This window comes from Lutjanus erythropterus, chromosome 17, assembly GCF_056507025.1.
Source record: "Lutjanus erythropterus isolate fLutEry1 chromosome 17, fLutEry1.hap2, whole genome shotgun sequence".
NCBI lineage: Eukaryota > Metazoa > Chordata > Actinopteri > Lutjaniformes > Lutjanidae > Lutjanus > Lutjanus erythropterus.
In genome coordinates, this window is record NC_139333.1 from 24113703 (window position 1) to 24130129 (window position 16427).

Below are 16427 nucleotides of genomic sequence, written 5' to 3' on the forward strand. Positions count from 1 at the left end.
AGGGAGGCTGGCAATATTTCTGACTTGCTCAGTCAGCACCAACACATTGTTTACACATTGTAAATCGATATACCTAATGCGGCTTGAGCAGTGTAATTAAAATGTTAAAATGTTTAATGCCCTTTTCTGCCGTGGGATCAAATGTGGACACGCAAGCAGACAAACATATTTACCTCTAATTAGGCGGCGCTTCCTTTGAAGGCTGAAAATGCATCATTGTGAGCTTTTTTCTGAACTTCATGATTTTGAAAGAGCAAAAGAAAGGTTTTACACTAAACTGAATATCTTGAATGCTGACAAAATGCTTTGCTTGTCTTGTTGTTTCCTCCTCCTCAGTGCCATCACTCTGGACAACACGCTGGTTATCCTGTCTACGGTGGCGCCGGATGCCGGGCGCTACTACGTCCAAGCGGTAAATGACAAGAACGGAGAGAACAAGACCAGCCAGCCCATCACCTTGTCAGTAGAGAGTGAGTAACCACCATATACTGCGCACGCACATACTGTAATCAACAGATCATGCCAGGATGGATGACAGGTGGGGAAGATTTTACAGCTTCAAATGTGGAAAGTAACTAAGCACATACAGCCCCCAATCAAGTACTGTTCTTAAAAGTCCATTGTTTAAGTTTTACAGGGATTTACTGGCAGAATTTTGCGACATTAGATTAAGCTGTTTATATGGACAGAGGGCATGGGTCATCTTTGACGGAGGTCACCATGTTGAGCTGTCGTGTTTCTACAGTAGTCCAGAACAAACAAACTAATCGCTGATTCTAGAGAGGGCCTTTTGCGTTTTTTTGTGTTTCACAGCCACAGTAGTTCCTCCTATTTGCTTGGAAGGGGAGGGTGAGGCTGATTCGTTTGCAACTACTTCACTACTAAATAATTTTTAAGTTCATTATATGTGTAATTTAAAGCATTTAGTAACTATAGCTGTCAAAATAAATGAAGGGGAATAAAAGTGCAATATTTTTCTCTGTAAATAAGTAAAAGTATTAAGTGGTATGACATGGAAATACTCGTTAAGTACCTAAAATTTGGACAATACTTCAGTAATCATATTTAGCTATATCCCACCACTGTAAACAATATAATATATATAATATATAATGTAACATACAAGCCATAACACAAATTGAGTACTTTTACTTTTGATACTTTAAACCTGCAGTGTGAAACTGCTCACACAGTTGCCAGAGGTGGAAATTATTAGTGACACATGAAAGATCCTGATTGATTGATGCCTCTAGGAACTCTGCCTCTGATTGGCCTGTGCGCTACTTCGCCTCAGGCGGTTCGGTTGCTTATAGAGGCTGTTTTGCACAGATATGAATAAAGTTGAGCCTTGAGATTTTGGCAGGCCCTTTGGTGTGAGTTGGGGACAAAAAGTTTGAAAAGTAGCCCACTCTGTGGCAGGCTTGCTCCCACCTTCAGCTCTGGCAAACAATCATTGCTTGCTGGCATAAAACACATCAGGACCAGCACGCCGGCGCGGGAATGTTGCCACAGTCACCAGATTCAAAAACTCCAGTATCCTGCAAAATTTAGAGAGATTTACCTGGCAGCATTGTCTGAAATCATTTGGCTTGTATGCTTTAATGAAACAGATGTTCATATTTATGTAAACATTACACACTGGAGGTTTAAGTAAATTTTGCTGATAAATTCTTGTGCATTTTCACCTGAGCAAAATCTTGAATGCACAATTTCTATGTGTAAAGGAGTATTTTTACATGATTGTTTTCCTACGTTTACTCAAGTAAATGATTTGATCCATCAGCATCTAAGCAGCTGAACCTTTCTGGTCAGATTTAATTTCATTCAGGACGTGTATCTGTGGCTGTATTCACACTTTGCTGCAGATGTACACACACAGGAGAAGAAAGCAACAGGGACAGGCACAGACTGTTGTACTGCCAAGTAGTTCTTAATATTCACCAGCATCCTTAGCTCCCACAGCAAAAAAAAAAAAAAAAAACACAAGATACACGAATCAAACCAATTCAGTTGGCTTCAGCTCAGCAGAGTGAAATATAAGAGGAAACCTAACAGACAGCATCTTATGACATGGTAGACTGGAGTTCAGTATGGAAGTGAATGAGGAGGCTGAGGGAAAGATATTACAGTTGACAACACAAGGGAGCAGAAATAGCCTGTGGCACATATGGAGAACAGTGGCAGAGTTGATTATACAAGTACTCGAGTAGACTCACAAACACACACACACACACACACACATGCTGCAGTTCAGGTTAGATAGAAAGCATAGCGGGAGGTCTCAACTCGGCAGATCTCGGGGAATCATGCCATGCATTTACATTAACATTCCACATATGCTCCACATATGCACACACACATGCACACACACATGCACACACGCTGACGTACGTACAGGCTGCTGGGAGAGCCAATACTCAGGGTTGTGTGTGTTTGACTGAGTGCTTGCATTTTAGGACATGTGCACGTATATCAGTCAGTATCTGCAACAGCAGCTGTTCCTGCAGCGACACGTCTGACAACGCATTTCCCATGAGCTTTCCTGGCTCCGACAGTGCTTGCCTAAGACTGGGCATGAGCGAAGGTCAAGGAGACTTGTGTCGCTCATGTTACAGCTTCAGTGTTCAAGTTTAAAGGGACAGCTCACTCCAAAATAAAAAAAAAATACAGATTTTCTCCTGGCCTGTAGTGTTGTTTATCTGTCTTGATTTTTTTTTTGTGTGTGTGAGTTTTGAAGATGTCTGCCTTCTCGCCAATATAATGGGACTAAATGGCACTCAGCTTGTGGTGCTCAAAGCTAAAAATTCATTTGAAAAATTCATAATTATGACTCCACAAACCTTGTGAGCATTTAGGAACTACTTTCTTTCTGGTAGATAGTGCCATTCAGTCCCATTATATTGTAGCCCATATCTCCAATACTCTGCAACTCACACCAAAAAAATCTAGATGGATAAATAGCACTACAGGCTTTGTTTTGGGGTGGACCGTGCCTTTAAAGACTTCCCAAGAACAAGAAATTAGGCTTTTTTGTCACTGACAGTGTTTTAGCTACGAGCCAACTCTCGTCTCTCAAAACAGAGGAAATTTTAAAAGAAACACTTGAACATTCTGGGGCATCGATCTCAACATCCATTCTGCGCTTTAAGTATAGAGCTGGGGTCAGTACATGTTTAGCCTATCTTTGCATAAAGACACAAGGGCCGCGGGAAACTGCCTGACTGTATCCAAAAGAAAGAACCATGCCTCTGAAACAGCCTTATATTGTGTGAATAAAACATTTTTGAGTTGTTGTTGGACGTATTTTATCACTTCAGAAAGAGCCTGGCTAAATGTTTCCACTTGGATTTGTCTAACCACATCCCGAGCACAAACTTTTGATCTTTCAGCAAATGTTGTTCACCAAAATGTTGAAATATTCTTAGCCTTTGCGATTGCTATTGCTTCCTTTTTGATGCTGGGCTGCATAGGGTACATTTTGATAGTCAGTGTATTTTCTAGAGTACATGCTGGTCAGCAAGCATCCAGTTTGGAGAAGCAAGGCAACATTGAAGCACAGTAATGTCAGCAAACAGTAGCCAAATATGGCTTTCTCCTGCTCAACCAGACTCCATTGGCGAAATCTGTAATTTTACCTCACAGAACACGGAAGACGCTGACCTGCCACTGCCTCGGTCTGTTAGTTTCTTTGTGTTAATGTGTGACGTCTGTGTTTTGAAACAATAGTTTGGATTCACCATTGTCCAGATCGATGCCAAAGACTCCTGTGCTGTGCTAGGTAAAATTACTGTTTTCACCTATGGAGTTTGGTTGGTTACTCAACCACAGTTTCCCACCAGAAAAGGCAGTCTGATGGCAAAGTAAAGCATTGAAAATATTCTAAATATAATATACACCTAAACTGATATTGATTCTTTTTAGGCGGAACTTTTTAAAGCGGCTAAAATATGTATGAGTGTATGTTTAAGTTTGACCAGTTGAAATTCGTAATAGTGTTTTCCCAGTGACAAGCAGTCAAACCTTGTTGTTGGTTAAGGTATGTGTGTGTGTGAGTGTGTGTGTGTGTGTGTGCGTGTTTATGGGTGTACACATGGCCTGTACACAGCATTTAATGACCCAAGATTGGTAAGATTGAGTCATGACAGCCCCTGTAGCTACATCTGACATGTGCAGCCACAAGCACACTCCCAGGGCTTGATGGGATTGACGGATCAGTGTGAGTTTATCGCAGACATGACACATCTCAAGCAGCAGCACACACACAGACACACACAGACACACACACACACACACACACACAGTGCTCTCACCGCCATGGGCTGTCTCTGTCTCTGATGCTCACAGCGCACACAAACACACAGACACAGACGAGTTATATGTGCATGCAGAGTTTCGTACACATATGAAAATGTGTGTGTGTGTGTTTTCAGCCTATTCACCCCTTAAGCTTCAACTTTGTCAAGCTGCATTTTTCTATCCCCGTTTCTGGTTCTCCAGCAGACATCTTATTATACACAGTCAGTGCACTGCCTCGTCCTATTCGGCCCGTCTCTCTGTCAGAACTCGGATACAGTCTCTGCACTGGTCAGTTCCAATATGTCACGTCGATGAGCAGCCACAGAGTTCACCAGCTGGAAATGAAATGTATAGGACCCCACCATCCGGAGAACCCCCCGTTATATCTAGTTCAATTTATCCATCAACGTCGTTGCTCTCTGCTTAACCTCTCCATGTGTGTGTGTGTGTGTGTTTTTGCTGGTGTGTGTGTGTGTGCGCGGCCACGTGCTTGTCTGTCTGTCTAGATGTCGGAGGTCCAGCGGACCCCATCGCCCCCACCATCATCATCCCCCCCAGGAACACCAGCGTGGTTACAGGCACCTCGGAGGTCACAATGGAGTGTGTGGCCAATGCAAGGTAAATCCTGGAACTGTAGGGTCATGGATCGGCTTATTAAAGGGTCAGTTCACTCAAATCATTGAGGATAACCCCGAACAGTGAAACAGTTCTACACTATCTGTAGATTATACAGAGTGACATACATGTTAAGTATCTATATCTATAAATGTTAACAAGAGACATTTGTTAACTGTTAGTTAATGTTTATTACTGTATTAAATAAGGTTAATAGCATCTTAATAAACTATTAAGTGATATATAAATAATAACTTGTTTGTAAATCATGACTAAACAGTTAGTTAGCTGTTAATTAATTGTTATTTAATAATTATTACTACATTAATTAATATTAATTAATGAACCCTTATTGTGAAGTTGCCACTTATTGTAGAAAGGGACTGCATTGTTTTTGTTTTACATTTGTACATACATATCAAACATTCTTGACAAGCCATGCATAGCTACTTTTGTTTTATTTTTATCAAGACAGGAAAGCAGAAGCACTTCAAGTTAAATCAGATTACATCAGATTAAGTATTCAATCAATTTCTAAAGTTGTCAGTTTTCTTTGTTTTTTAATATTGTGATAAATATAGCACTGTGGACTTTTTTATCATGGTATTATGGTACCTTAAATGTTTGTATTGCATACCTAGCAGAGACAGATACCACAAAACAAGGGCAAATAAAACTAACACTGTCTGCAGGGATAGATCATAAGATGGGTGAAATGGCCCTTTAACCAACTATCTTTAGACTTGAAGTGTGCGCTCAAAATTTTAATTGGAAATTATGATAATAGTTTGGATGTAATTCGTACATACATTTAAAATATGCACATATATCCATCTTAACAAGTAATTTCTTTCTTTTTTTGCACAATAAAATAAATATTCTGTGTGTTTTGAATGATAACTTGCAAGCTTAAGTAGACAGAACTGTATTTTATGCTGGAATATGCAGTCACAAAGCAGCTCCACTAATGACATCCCTTGACTCATGAAATAGTTTAAATTGAGAACAGTTGGCATCATCTCAGCCTATAAATAGATATATATATTTTTTTCATTTCACTACCACACATCCCAGCAGATCAAACAAACTGATGGATATGTGCCATAAAGTTTGGGACATGCACTGCCGAAGCAGAATCATTTCATAATCGAGCACAAAAGAATAAATTCTCATGGGGATAGTGGGATTAGGCCAACCTCTACTTTCCCCCCCATAGGCCTCTTATCAAGCTGAGCATCTCGTGGCGTAAGAACGGCGTGCTGGTGACCAGTGGTTTGAGCGACTTCAACCGCAGGCTGACCATCCTCAGTCCCCTGGTAAGCGATGCCGGATACTACGAGTGTGAGGCCATTCTCCGCAGCAGCAGTGTGCCTTCAGTCAGTGCAGGGGCCTATCTGCATGTACTAGGTAAGAACTATGAGCTGAATTATCTGTTGAAGCAGGACTGTTGACATCTTGCCTTAAACATGCACATCTCTAGATGAAATATCTGCCTTTAACACTTGTTACCACTTTGGTTATTTAGTATTTAGAAAAATTAAACCACCATTCACAGTTATTCATGTGAAAAAAATAACTCTTGGGGGAACCAACTAAATCTACTTGAGTTTGGTCAATATTATTTCTTAGGGTTTGTTCAACTTATTTATTAGGGCTGGATCCAACTAAATTTACTTGGGTTGGGCCAATATAATTTATTAGGGTTGGGCCTGACTAAAATAATTTGGGTTGGGTCGATATAATATATTAGGGTTGATTAAACTTATTTACTTGGGTTGGATCCAACACAATTTACTAAAGTTGAGTCAATATAATTTTGGTTGGGTCAATATGACTGAACTTATTTACTTGGGTTGGATGCAATTAAAATAACTTGGGTTTGGTCAATATAATTTATTAAGTTTGATTTAACTTATTTACTAGGGTTTGATCCAACTAAATTTACTTGGAATGAGTCAATAAAATTTATTTGGATTGACTAAACTCATTTATTAGGGCTGGATCTGACAAAAATAATTTGGGTTGGGTCAAAATAATATATTAGGGTTGATTAAACTTATTTACTTGGATTGGATCCAACTAAATTTACTAAAGTTGAGTCAATATAATTTTGGTTGGGTCAATATAATTTGTTAGGGTTGACTAAACTTATTTACTTGGGTTGGATCCAATTAAAATAATTTGGGTTTGGTCAGTATAATTTATTAGGGTTGATTAAACTTATTTACTAATGTTGGGCTTTTCTTAATTTAATAAGGCTTGTCTAACTAATTTTACAGTAGTGTCATCAGGAAATTAAGTTGATTCAATGTCAGTAAAGTAAGTTTGTCCATCAAAATCGCTTAATCCTGAAAGAAAGCCATTTAATCACCTGCAAACCTTCTGTATAATTTAATTAAGGTAATTCAGAGTAAAGCTTTTGTGTGTAAATGTTTACACTCAACAGTTTCAACAATCAAGTCCATACAGGTTTAATCAGATGCTGCATCGCAAGTTCTATTTAAGTCTCTTTTTTACAGTGGCCCCTGAGGACAAAAACACATAAAAAAAGTGAAAGCACAAACATTAAGGAAATGTGCTCCAAATCCACATCAAGCTGAGCCTTGATGGGAGAGCTTCAGTATATTTGCCGCGGCTCAGTCAAAGTAGGCTCATCAGTACGTTCCCCCATGAGTTGTTTGTGTTTTGATATCTGCAGCACTTATCTCAATCATTATGCTTTTGCCTTTTGTATTGTATGTTTGAGTGTTCAAATTCAAGTGACAATAATGTGATTTGTCATAACTGCTGTATGTGCTTTCATATCAGCATGACAACCTAAATAAAAACATATATATATATATATATATATATATATATATATATATATATATATATATATATGTATTTGACAACAGTGCACAGGGAAATGTGTGGGAGTATATGTCACATTTACATTTGCAAGTTCCAACAAAAGAGCTGGTATGAAATTGATATTTATTACTAGTCACACTATATGAATCTGGCTAAGGTATAAATCATGAAGCAGTCGAGGGAAAGACTTATTGATTTAAAGGGGAGGAAGCTTATGGTTGGCCTCAAGAAACTATTTAATATAACATAGCTTGAGTCACTTTCATTCCATCACACTGAAACACTTTGATGTTTTTCAAGGTTGTGATGTGATTCAAAGGACAAGGTGTGGTGAACTTTTCCCTTGATACAGCTAACTGAGCCTTTCCTCTTCCCTTGAGTTTGAAGGATACATATAAAAACCTTAACAGAATACCAATTACTGCTTTCTTCAATCAAACCGCTGTATAATCTCATTATTTTCAGCTGCGCTCTGAGTACTTTGCCCTGTGAGGGATACGTTTAAAGTAAAAAAAAATAATAATAATTTAGATTTTATCCAAGTGTCATCAGTTACAAGCACTGTCAGTTTATTTTTTTAATGATCTCCCAAGTTCTCACTAATGTACTTTGTGAGTTGTGATGATTACGGCTGCAGGTTTGCAATCTTGCTTCTTATTTTAGCAATTTTTCATCCTTCAGAACCACCGCAGTTTATTAAGGAGCCGGAGAAACACATCACAGCTGAGATGGAGAAGGTGGTGGACATTCCCTGTCAGGCGCGAGGTGAGAAGTGTCTATGAATATCTGTCCGCATATTAAAGGGATAGTTATAGCTATAGATTATTTAATGTTGGGCTGTCTGACTTATTTATCGATAGTTGGCGTATCTACAGTAGATGCCAATCAGCATGCCCCCAGTTTGGAGAAGCAGAGAGGAGCACCAGCACAGAAGCTAAGCAATGTACTGCTGTAGACAGATACATGGACAGGTATATATTTAGAATATTTTCACCAATTTACTGTGCCTTCAGACAGCCTTTTCTGATGGGAAATTGCCATTATATAGGCAAAATATCACTTTCTCCAAACCAACCAAACTGCATAGGCGAAATCAGTAATTTTACCTCAGAACACCGGAGTTGCGGGTCGACCACTGCCTTGATCTGTTGATGTGTTTGCGTTACAGTATGACTCTGGTGAACCCCGCTATCCTTTCAAAACACCAGGTTGCACAGTAACACAAACAAACTATCAGGCAGATCAAGGCAGCAGTGGACCAACAACTGCCGTGTTCTGCAAGGTAAAATCAGTGATTTCACCCATGGAGTTTGGTTGATTTGGAGAGATTTTGCTTGATTTGGCTCATATAATGGCAGTTTCCTCCTGTCTGAAGGCAAAGTAAAGTTGAAAATATTCTAAATATGGCATACATTTAAACTGATATTGATTGGTTTTAGCTGGACCTTTTTTAAGTGGTTAAAATGACCTTTTGTTGAACAGCTTTTTATGAGTTCCTCATAAACCCCCCCTTTAAATAATCTGAACCATCCCTTTAACCAGCAATGTTTTTGTGCATATTTATAGTATAATTGGCCACAGAAATAGGTAGGTTTAATGGTCTCCTGGAGGAGGAATGGCTTTGACTGTTATGGAATTTGAATCCAAAAACATTCAATGTTTTATTTCCCTTTAATGTGTACAATGAAAAATGAAATGATGCATGACCTACTGTCTGTACACCCCGCCCTCACTCACCCTCTGCAGGAGTGCCGCAGCCAGACATTGTGTGGTACAAGGATGCTTTGCCCATCGACCCGGTGAAAACGCCCAGGTATAGGGTGCTGGTGGGAGGCAGCCTGCAGGTCAACGGCCTGCTGCCCGACGACACGGGGATGTTCCAGTGCTTCGCCAGGAATATGGCAGGAGAAGTCCAGACCAACACGTACCTGGCTGTTACCAGTGAGTGCTCCAGCAGCTCTTCAAAATGAAATTAATTTCAGCAATTACTGCTATTAAAGCGCAATATGTTGTGTTAAAACTCTGAATTAACTTTTTTTTCATAAAATAATGTTAAATCCTTACACAGCTCTCTCAAGCCCCTTGTCAGATTCAGAAAAGACCCGTAATTGCTTTCCAAAAATGGAAAGCAATTCTCACCTAAAAGCGGGGAGAAGTGTAGCAGCAATTTAGTTCTTTAAATGCAAGGTTGACTTGTGCAATTTCTTCCACAAAATTAACTGCAAATTAATTGATAGAAGATAACACATTTTTTAACAGAATTCCTAAAAATCAGAGGAAGTTTTTTTTTTTTTTACCCAAGGAAGTCAAGCGAAATATTCAGTGTCTTTTCTGTTAGGTTTGCAGCATGGTTCAAGTGACGGCAATGGTTGGTTGGTCCACTTCTTTGTTATAGATGGAAATATCTTAACAACTATCAGACTGATTGTCATGAATTTTAGGCAGACATTCACGATCCCTCAGAGGATGAAGCCCACCATCTGATCCCCTGACTTCTTGTCTTGCTCCACCATGAGGTTGGCGTTTGTGGTTTTGAGTTAAATGTCTCCACAACTATCTGGTGGGTTGCCCTGAAGCTCAACGTAAACATTCACGTCTCCTTCAGGATGAATTGTTGTAACTCAGGGAACTTTTAATTTAGTGACATTATCAGCTCCACTAATGACATTCCCCTCAACCTCAGCTGTAGATTTGTGTCCTAATTAGCAAAATGCTAACACATGAACTGGGAACTATAGTAAACAATACCTGCTAACCATCAGCATGTTAGCTTTGTCGTTGTGAACATTTTAGCATGTGGTTGTTTGCATTTAGCTCAAAGCACCACAGTGCCTTAGTGCAACCTCATATAGCTGCAAGTGTCTATTATTTAAAAAAAAAAAGATTTAAAAAAATCTGGTTTACATCATTTGCAGAGTACAGGATAAACAACAGGCAACACGAGCAACATGTCACAGCTGTCAATCACCCGTGTTGGCAGACTGTGTATAACAGCAATTATGTGGAGGTGATCAAAAACACAACGGTGGCAGACAAGCAAATCAGCAAATGTACCTGAAAACTGCTGACTGACTTGACTGTATGTCAGCATGAGGAGCTGATTTACTGTAAACTACATCAGTCAATGCATGAAACACTCAACTGGCGACAAGAAATCTGGATGGAAAATGGTTGCCCCTTTTTTTGGTCAGAACGTATAAAAACCAGCTTTGCTGTGAATTTTACTGACATTTCCTTCTCGTGTTTAACACATTTACAGAGGCAATAGAGGAAATGCTGATAAATGAAAGCAGTGTTGTGATAACTGACCTTTCCTAAAGTCCCGCCCCTTCTGGAACCTTCTCCTGTCCTGTTTCCTGTATGCTATTTTCTTTTTTCTCAGGATGGTTAATATGACGTTGTTACCTAACCCTACCCCGTCTCGCTCCTCATGCCTGAAACTACCAAACCAAAACAATCCAAAGCGAAGGTAACAAGTCAATAGCCAATCAGAGTCAGAGTAGGTCTTTCCTGTATTTAGAAATGCTGTGTGCTGGGCTCGTCCATGTTGACAAGAAAACCAAATTTTGAAGGATTGCTGGGGGACCTGTAAAAGGGTTTTATATAACGTCACACCTTTAGTATCTACAGTGCGCGGGTCAGAGCTACAGGGAAACCCATTGTCACATCTGAAGTTAGCTCATGCTGGCAAAATGCTACCTCGTTAGCTAGCTAACAGTTGATGCAGATTATCTTGCAACTTAGCTAGCCTTTTACTAACATAATAGTTAATATTTGATGTAGATTAGATTATAAAGTTTGCAGGGGTTTTGCCAGATACCAAACTTGCACAACTGTTATTGGAGCGCAGTACAAAAAGGGACGGGACTGCAAGAGGTGGAGTGCTAAGCTGATCAGCAATCAAGCAGCACTAATTCACATTACATTCTGCATGTACGAGAAAATGTGTAGTCTGTCTTTTGCATTATTGTGCAGTAATATCACATGTGCTATTTAGTTATATGTATTTCAGAAATATCATTCGGCTCTTGAGAGTTGTAGAACTTGTAGCTCTCTGAACTTTCTTATAGGCTTATGCTGATTAAGTTTACATAACTACAAAAAAGAGTCAACCTTAATACCATATTTGCTGCCTAACTCTAATCACCTGAGTCACTATGAATGTGTAGTTTTTTTCTGAACATGTGCCGCTGCTGGCATTTGAAGATCACTGGTAATTTTACCCTCGCCGTGCTTGTGTTTGGCAAGTTTATGACATCTAATTTTCTTCACCCCGTCTCAGTTCCTTCACTCCTCGCTACACCACATTATCAGAATTCATGATATTCTCTCTCGCTAACTCACCCCTTCCATCGCTGCTCCTCCCTGACACCGTCTCCTCTTCCTCTCTCTCGTTTCCTTCCGGATCTCACCTCATCATCTTCCTTTCCCTCAACACATTCGCGTCCCCACTTCTCCATCTGTCCCGCTCCCCGTGTCCTGAGATCAACACTGCTCCTGTGACAAACTCCCCTGCTCCTCCTCCTCCTTCCCTCTGGGGAGCGATACAGTTTTCTGTCATCCTATAAAAGCTGTGATTTATTGCATATCACAAATAGGGATTTTACTTATCTACATATTGCCTCTTTCTGTCTACCCCTCTCCCTCCTCCTCCTCCTCTTCCTCTACCCGCTATCTCTCTCTGCGGCTGCAAAAAATAGACCGGCAGCAGACAGTTGTGGCACCAAGGTGAAGGCTGTGTCAATCTGTAAAGAATTAGTGGAACAAAGCATCGACTAAACACTGAGATGCAGCTGGCTGGCGCTTACAGAAAATACGTTTGAAGAGGGGTTTTGCCACAGAGAGTTATTCTCTCACCTCCATAACCCTCTTACCTTGCCTCTTTACTGTACTGAAGCTGTCTCTTTATTCTGTGTGTGCGTTTGTCTCCCCTCAGGCATTGCCCCGAATATCACAGCCGGACCCTCCGACAGCACTGTGATCGACGGCATGTCAGTCATCCTGCACTGCGAGACCTCTGGAGCGCCAAGACCGGCTATCACCTGGCAGAAAGGTCTCTGTTAGACTCATGCACACACCTAGAGATTATGATGCCCGTTATCTATATTACACAAGGGACCATAGTTTGCCGTGGCTTAACAAATAAAGCCTGATTGGATTCCTTTACCAGGATTTACTCTGCACCAGGATTTTCACGTTTTCAATAGCAGATCAGGGGAACGCTGTCCTTGTTTTTCCTCACAATCCCCTCTCCTGTTCTGTCCCTAAATACTGTTTTCTTACACCTCCGCGCTGGCGACAGCTGTGGCCGGAGGCTTTATGTTTTCGGGTTGTCCATCTTACATGCGTATGTCCATCCGATTCTTTTGGATGCAACATCTCAAGGACACCGCAACAGAATTTCTTCAGACTTGGAACAAACGTGCACTACAGCTCAAGGATGAACTGATCCAAATTTGGTGGTCGAAAATCAAGGTCACTGTGACCTCTTGTCCTTCGAATTCTTGTGACTGCGATATCTCAAGAACGCATCAATGGAATTTCATCAAATTTGGCGCAAACATCCATTTGGACTCAATGATTAAATTTTAGAGGTCAAAGGTAAAGGTTACGGTGACCTCACTAAACACATTTTTGGCCGTAACTCAAGAATTCATGTGCTCATTATGACAAAATTTCACACAAATGTCTACTAGGATGAATTGGTGACATTTTATATGCAAAAGGTCAAGGGTCAGCTTCACTGTGGCATCATGATGTTCTGCAAAATCACTTGAAGTTTACTGTCAGTCCTCTGTTAAAAAAAAAAAAAAATTACCTGTACGTGAAGACATACACATTTTGAAGGTCAGAGGTCACAGTAACCTCACAGCCATCCACTTCTTGTGAATCCAATATCTCAGGAACACCTGGACAGAATTTCTTCAAAACCAGCACAAATATCTACTTGGATTCAGCGATGAACAGATTAGATTTTAAAGGTCAAAAGTCACTGTAACCTCAAATCAGTCCCACTCTTGCGCAGGTGATATCTCACACTAACACCCGGACAGAATTTCTTCAAATTTAGCACAAGCATTCATTTGGACTCAAGGAAGAACTGATTCAAATATGAAGATAAAATGACTCTGATAGGATAAAATGATAAGGTGATGACATTTTGTATCCAAAAGGTCAAAGGTCAGCCTCACTGTGACGACATAATGTTCAGCTCTCTGTCAGTCCTGTGGACTCCTCTGTAAAAATAGTCACCAAGTGAAAGCAGAATGTTTCTCACAGGATTCTTACGCGTCAATATAGTGAGAAATTAGATTGATCCAGAAAACACACTTCAAAACTTTTTCTAAATTCTTTCAAAGTCTTCACCACATGTATTATATGAGTCTGGACAGATATAGATAAACTGTAACTTGATTGGTCAGTGGAGGCATACGACCGCAAGGTGGTAATTCTAGTTTTTGTCAGCCTTTCTCTCTGTTTATGTATCTGCCTTCTCATTTTTCTTCCTCTTCTCCCTCTTCCTGCACTTAGGTGAGCGTGTGTTGGCCAGCGGTTCGGTCCAGCTGCCCCGGTTCACCCTCCTCGAGTCAGGCAGCTTACTCATCTCGCCCTCGCACATTTCCGATGCCGGGACCTACACTTGCATGGCGAGCAACTCCAGGGGCATCGATGAGGCGTCCGCCGACCTTGTGGTCTGGGGTAAGCGTGCAGGGTTACAAGGACCAGACATCTAACATCCTTTGAAAAAACCCACATACCTTATGTTCTGTGTTTTCAATGCCCGAGCAATCTTTTGCCATATAATAATAAAGCCGAACCCAATTCCTTCAGACACAAAAGCATTCTTCTGTGCAAGTTTGGAGTCATCATTGAGGTGTTTTCTGCGAGAAGCCATCAAGAAACAAAATACAAAACAGCAGCATGTAATTTCAACTGAAATGAGTTTTCTGAAATTTGTTTGTCGTGTTTTTTTTTTTCCTAGTCTTGTTCTTCTCAGGAAGGACATTTTGTTGGCTGTTATGTCTTCCGTTACTTTCCTCATCTCTTTTTCTCTGTCTCGTTCTGTGTTTTTCGTTCTGTCTCCGCAGCTCGCACACGGATTACCACCCCCCCACAGGACCAGAGTGTTATCAAAGGAACTAAAGCCATTATGACCTGCGGAGTCACACATGACCCCAGTGTAACTGTCAGGTACGGATGCATAACAAACTTAGAAGTATAATGTAGGCACGCCACGGCGAGGAAATTGTCCCAGCAGTTAGTGAACCTCTGACAACATCTGTTTTACCAGAAAATATGTGCACTTACTTTGATCTTTAATGTTTGCTTTTAAGATCTTCCACTTACTTTGAACAAAACAAAGCTTAGATGGTCGGCTTATTATAAAGTTTTGCGTTGCCAGGTTTATCAATCATCCCCCACACTCATTCCGACAACTATAGCTGATGTCCACACGAGTAGTAAAGTAAGGCTGGTTTAGTTTATCCTTAGTTTTACAAATGATAATGTAATGAACAACAGAATGCTTTTATTTGTGTTTGGTGATGCTGGGGCTTCGTATAATTACCCTTCTAGCAGATTTTAGGCTGTACAATCAAATTCAGTTGTCAGTCAACCTCATGTCAGGCTGTAATCTGTGCCTTTTTAAAGTACGTCTGCTTTACAGAAAAGACGTTTTCCTTTTATAATCCTGGCATCTGTTGGCTAAGAACTGATAAGAGTTTTTTTTATTTTAAGAATAAATGAAAATGAATTAAACAGGTTGAATTTCTAATTTTTGCAAAAGCAAAAAGACAGTTGGTGGCAGTGGCCAAGCAATATAATCAGTGTATGCCTAAACATGGTGTAACACCGACTACTGCCGTAAACAACGTATTATTGAGTGAGCGAAGTTTATTTCTATAGCACTTTTCTCGAACAGATGTCATAAAGTGCTTCACAGCAAAACACAAAAGCAATAGAGATAAAGAACAGACACGATGAAAAAGTAGGAAAAAAAAAAGACAGGGAAGAGGTTTGCAAATTTTGTGCATTTTCCTCAACCAATATTTTGTCATTTTGTCCATTTATTTCATAATTAATGATAGATAAGAACAAATAAGTTAAATTAATAAATAATAAGAATGGTCTTAATGTTGTTGGTTAAATTTCTATGTTCATGTAACAATCTTACGTGGTCTTATGTGGTTTTATGCTTAAATTCCTTAATACACTGTGTTTATTTGCTGTATTTATTCATTATAACCTGCTATTTGATCAATTGTGAGCTCTGAAGAAATGGTACACAAAGCTTAAATTGTTAGTTAAAACATTTGTAATCGATTAAATTCTTACTGGCATTTAATTGATTAATAATTTATCATTTACATCCTTAAATTGGAAGTGTTTTTAAAGGATAAGGCTGCTGTCATCTTATATAAGACTAAAATCAAGGAACTGTCTCTTAATAATTTGTGGGTATCTTTTAAGATTTAAAGTCCCAAAACAGCAGGGCCCTGCAGTTTGTATTATTAGCAAATGTTATTCAAGCAAGTATAAGTCGTGCATTTGTTGGGGACTATTTTCATCTGTGTATTAACACACAGCTGAATTGACTCACCACCCATCTGTCTCATTGATCGTTCTGGGACGGCAGCGGAGATCTACGGCACAAAGGAATGAGC

At 39.8% G+C, this 16427-nt stretch overlaps 1 protein-coding gene across 1 annotated transcript in view; it reads left to right on the forward strand.

Moving 5' to 3' along the window:
* Window positions 1-16427, forward strand: part of sdk2b (sidekick cell adhesion molecule 2b) — a 372724-nt gene that overhangs the window by 286612 nt on the left and 69685 nt on the right. The window contains exons 5-12 of the mRNA XM_084740321.1: window positions 337-470; window positions 4803-4914; window positions 6128-6318; window positions 8446-8529; window positions 9511-9705; window positions 12701-12817; window positions 14296-14463; window positions 14853-14955. Coding sequence (XP_084596447.1) covers window positions 337-470; window positions 4803-4914; window positions 6128-6318; window positions 8446-8529; window positions 9511-9705; window positions 12701-12817; window positions 14296-14463; window positions 14853-14955 — 1104 coding nt within the window. The remainder of the gene's footprint in view (window positions 1-336; window positions 471-4802; window positions 4915-6127; window positions 6319-8445; window positions 8530-9510; window positions 9706-12700; window positions 12818-14295; window positions 14464-14852; window positions 14956-16427) is intronic.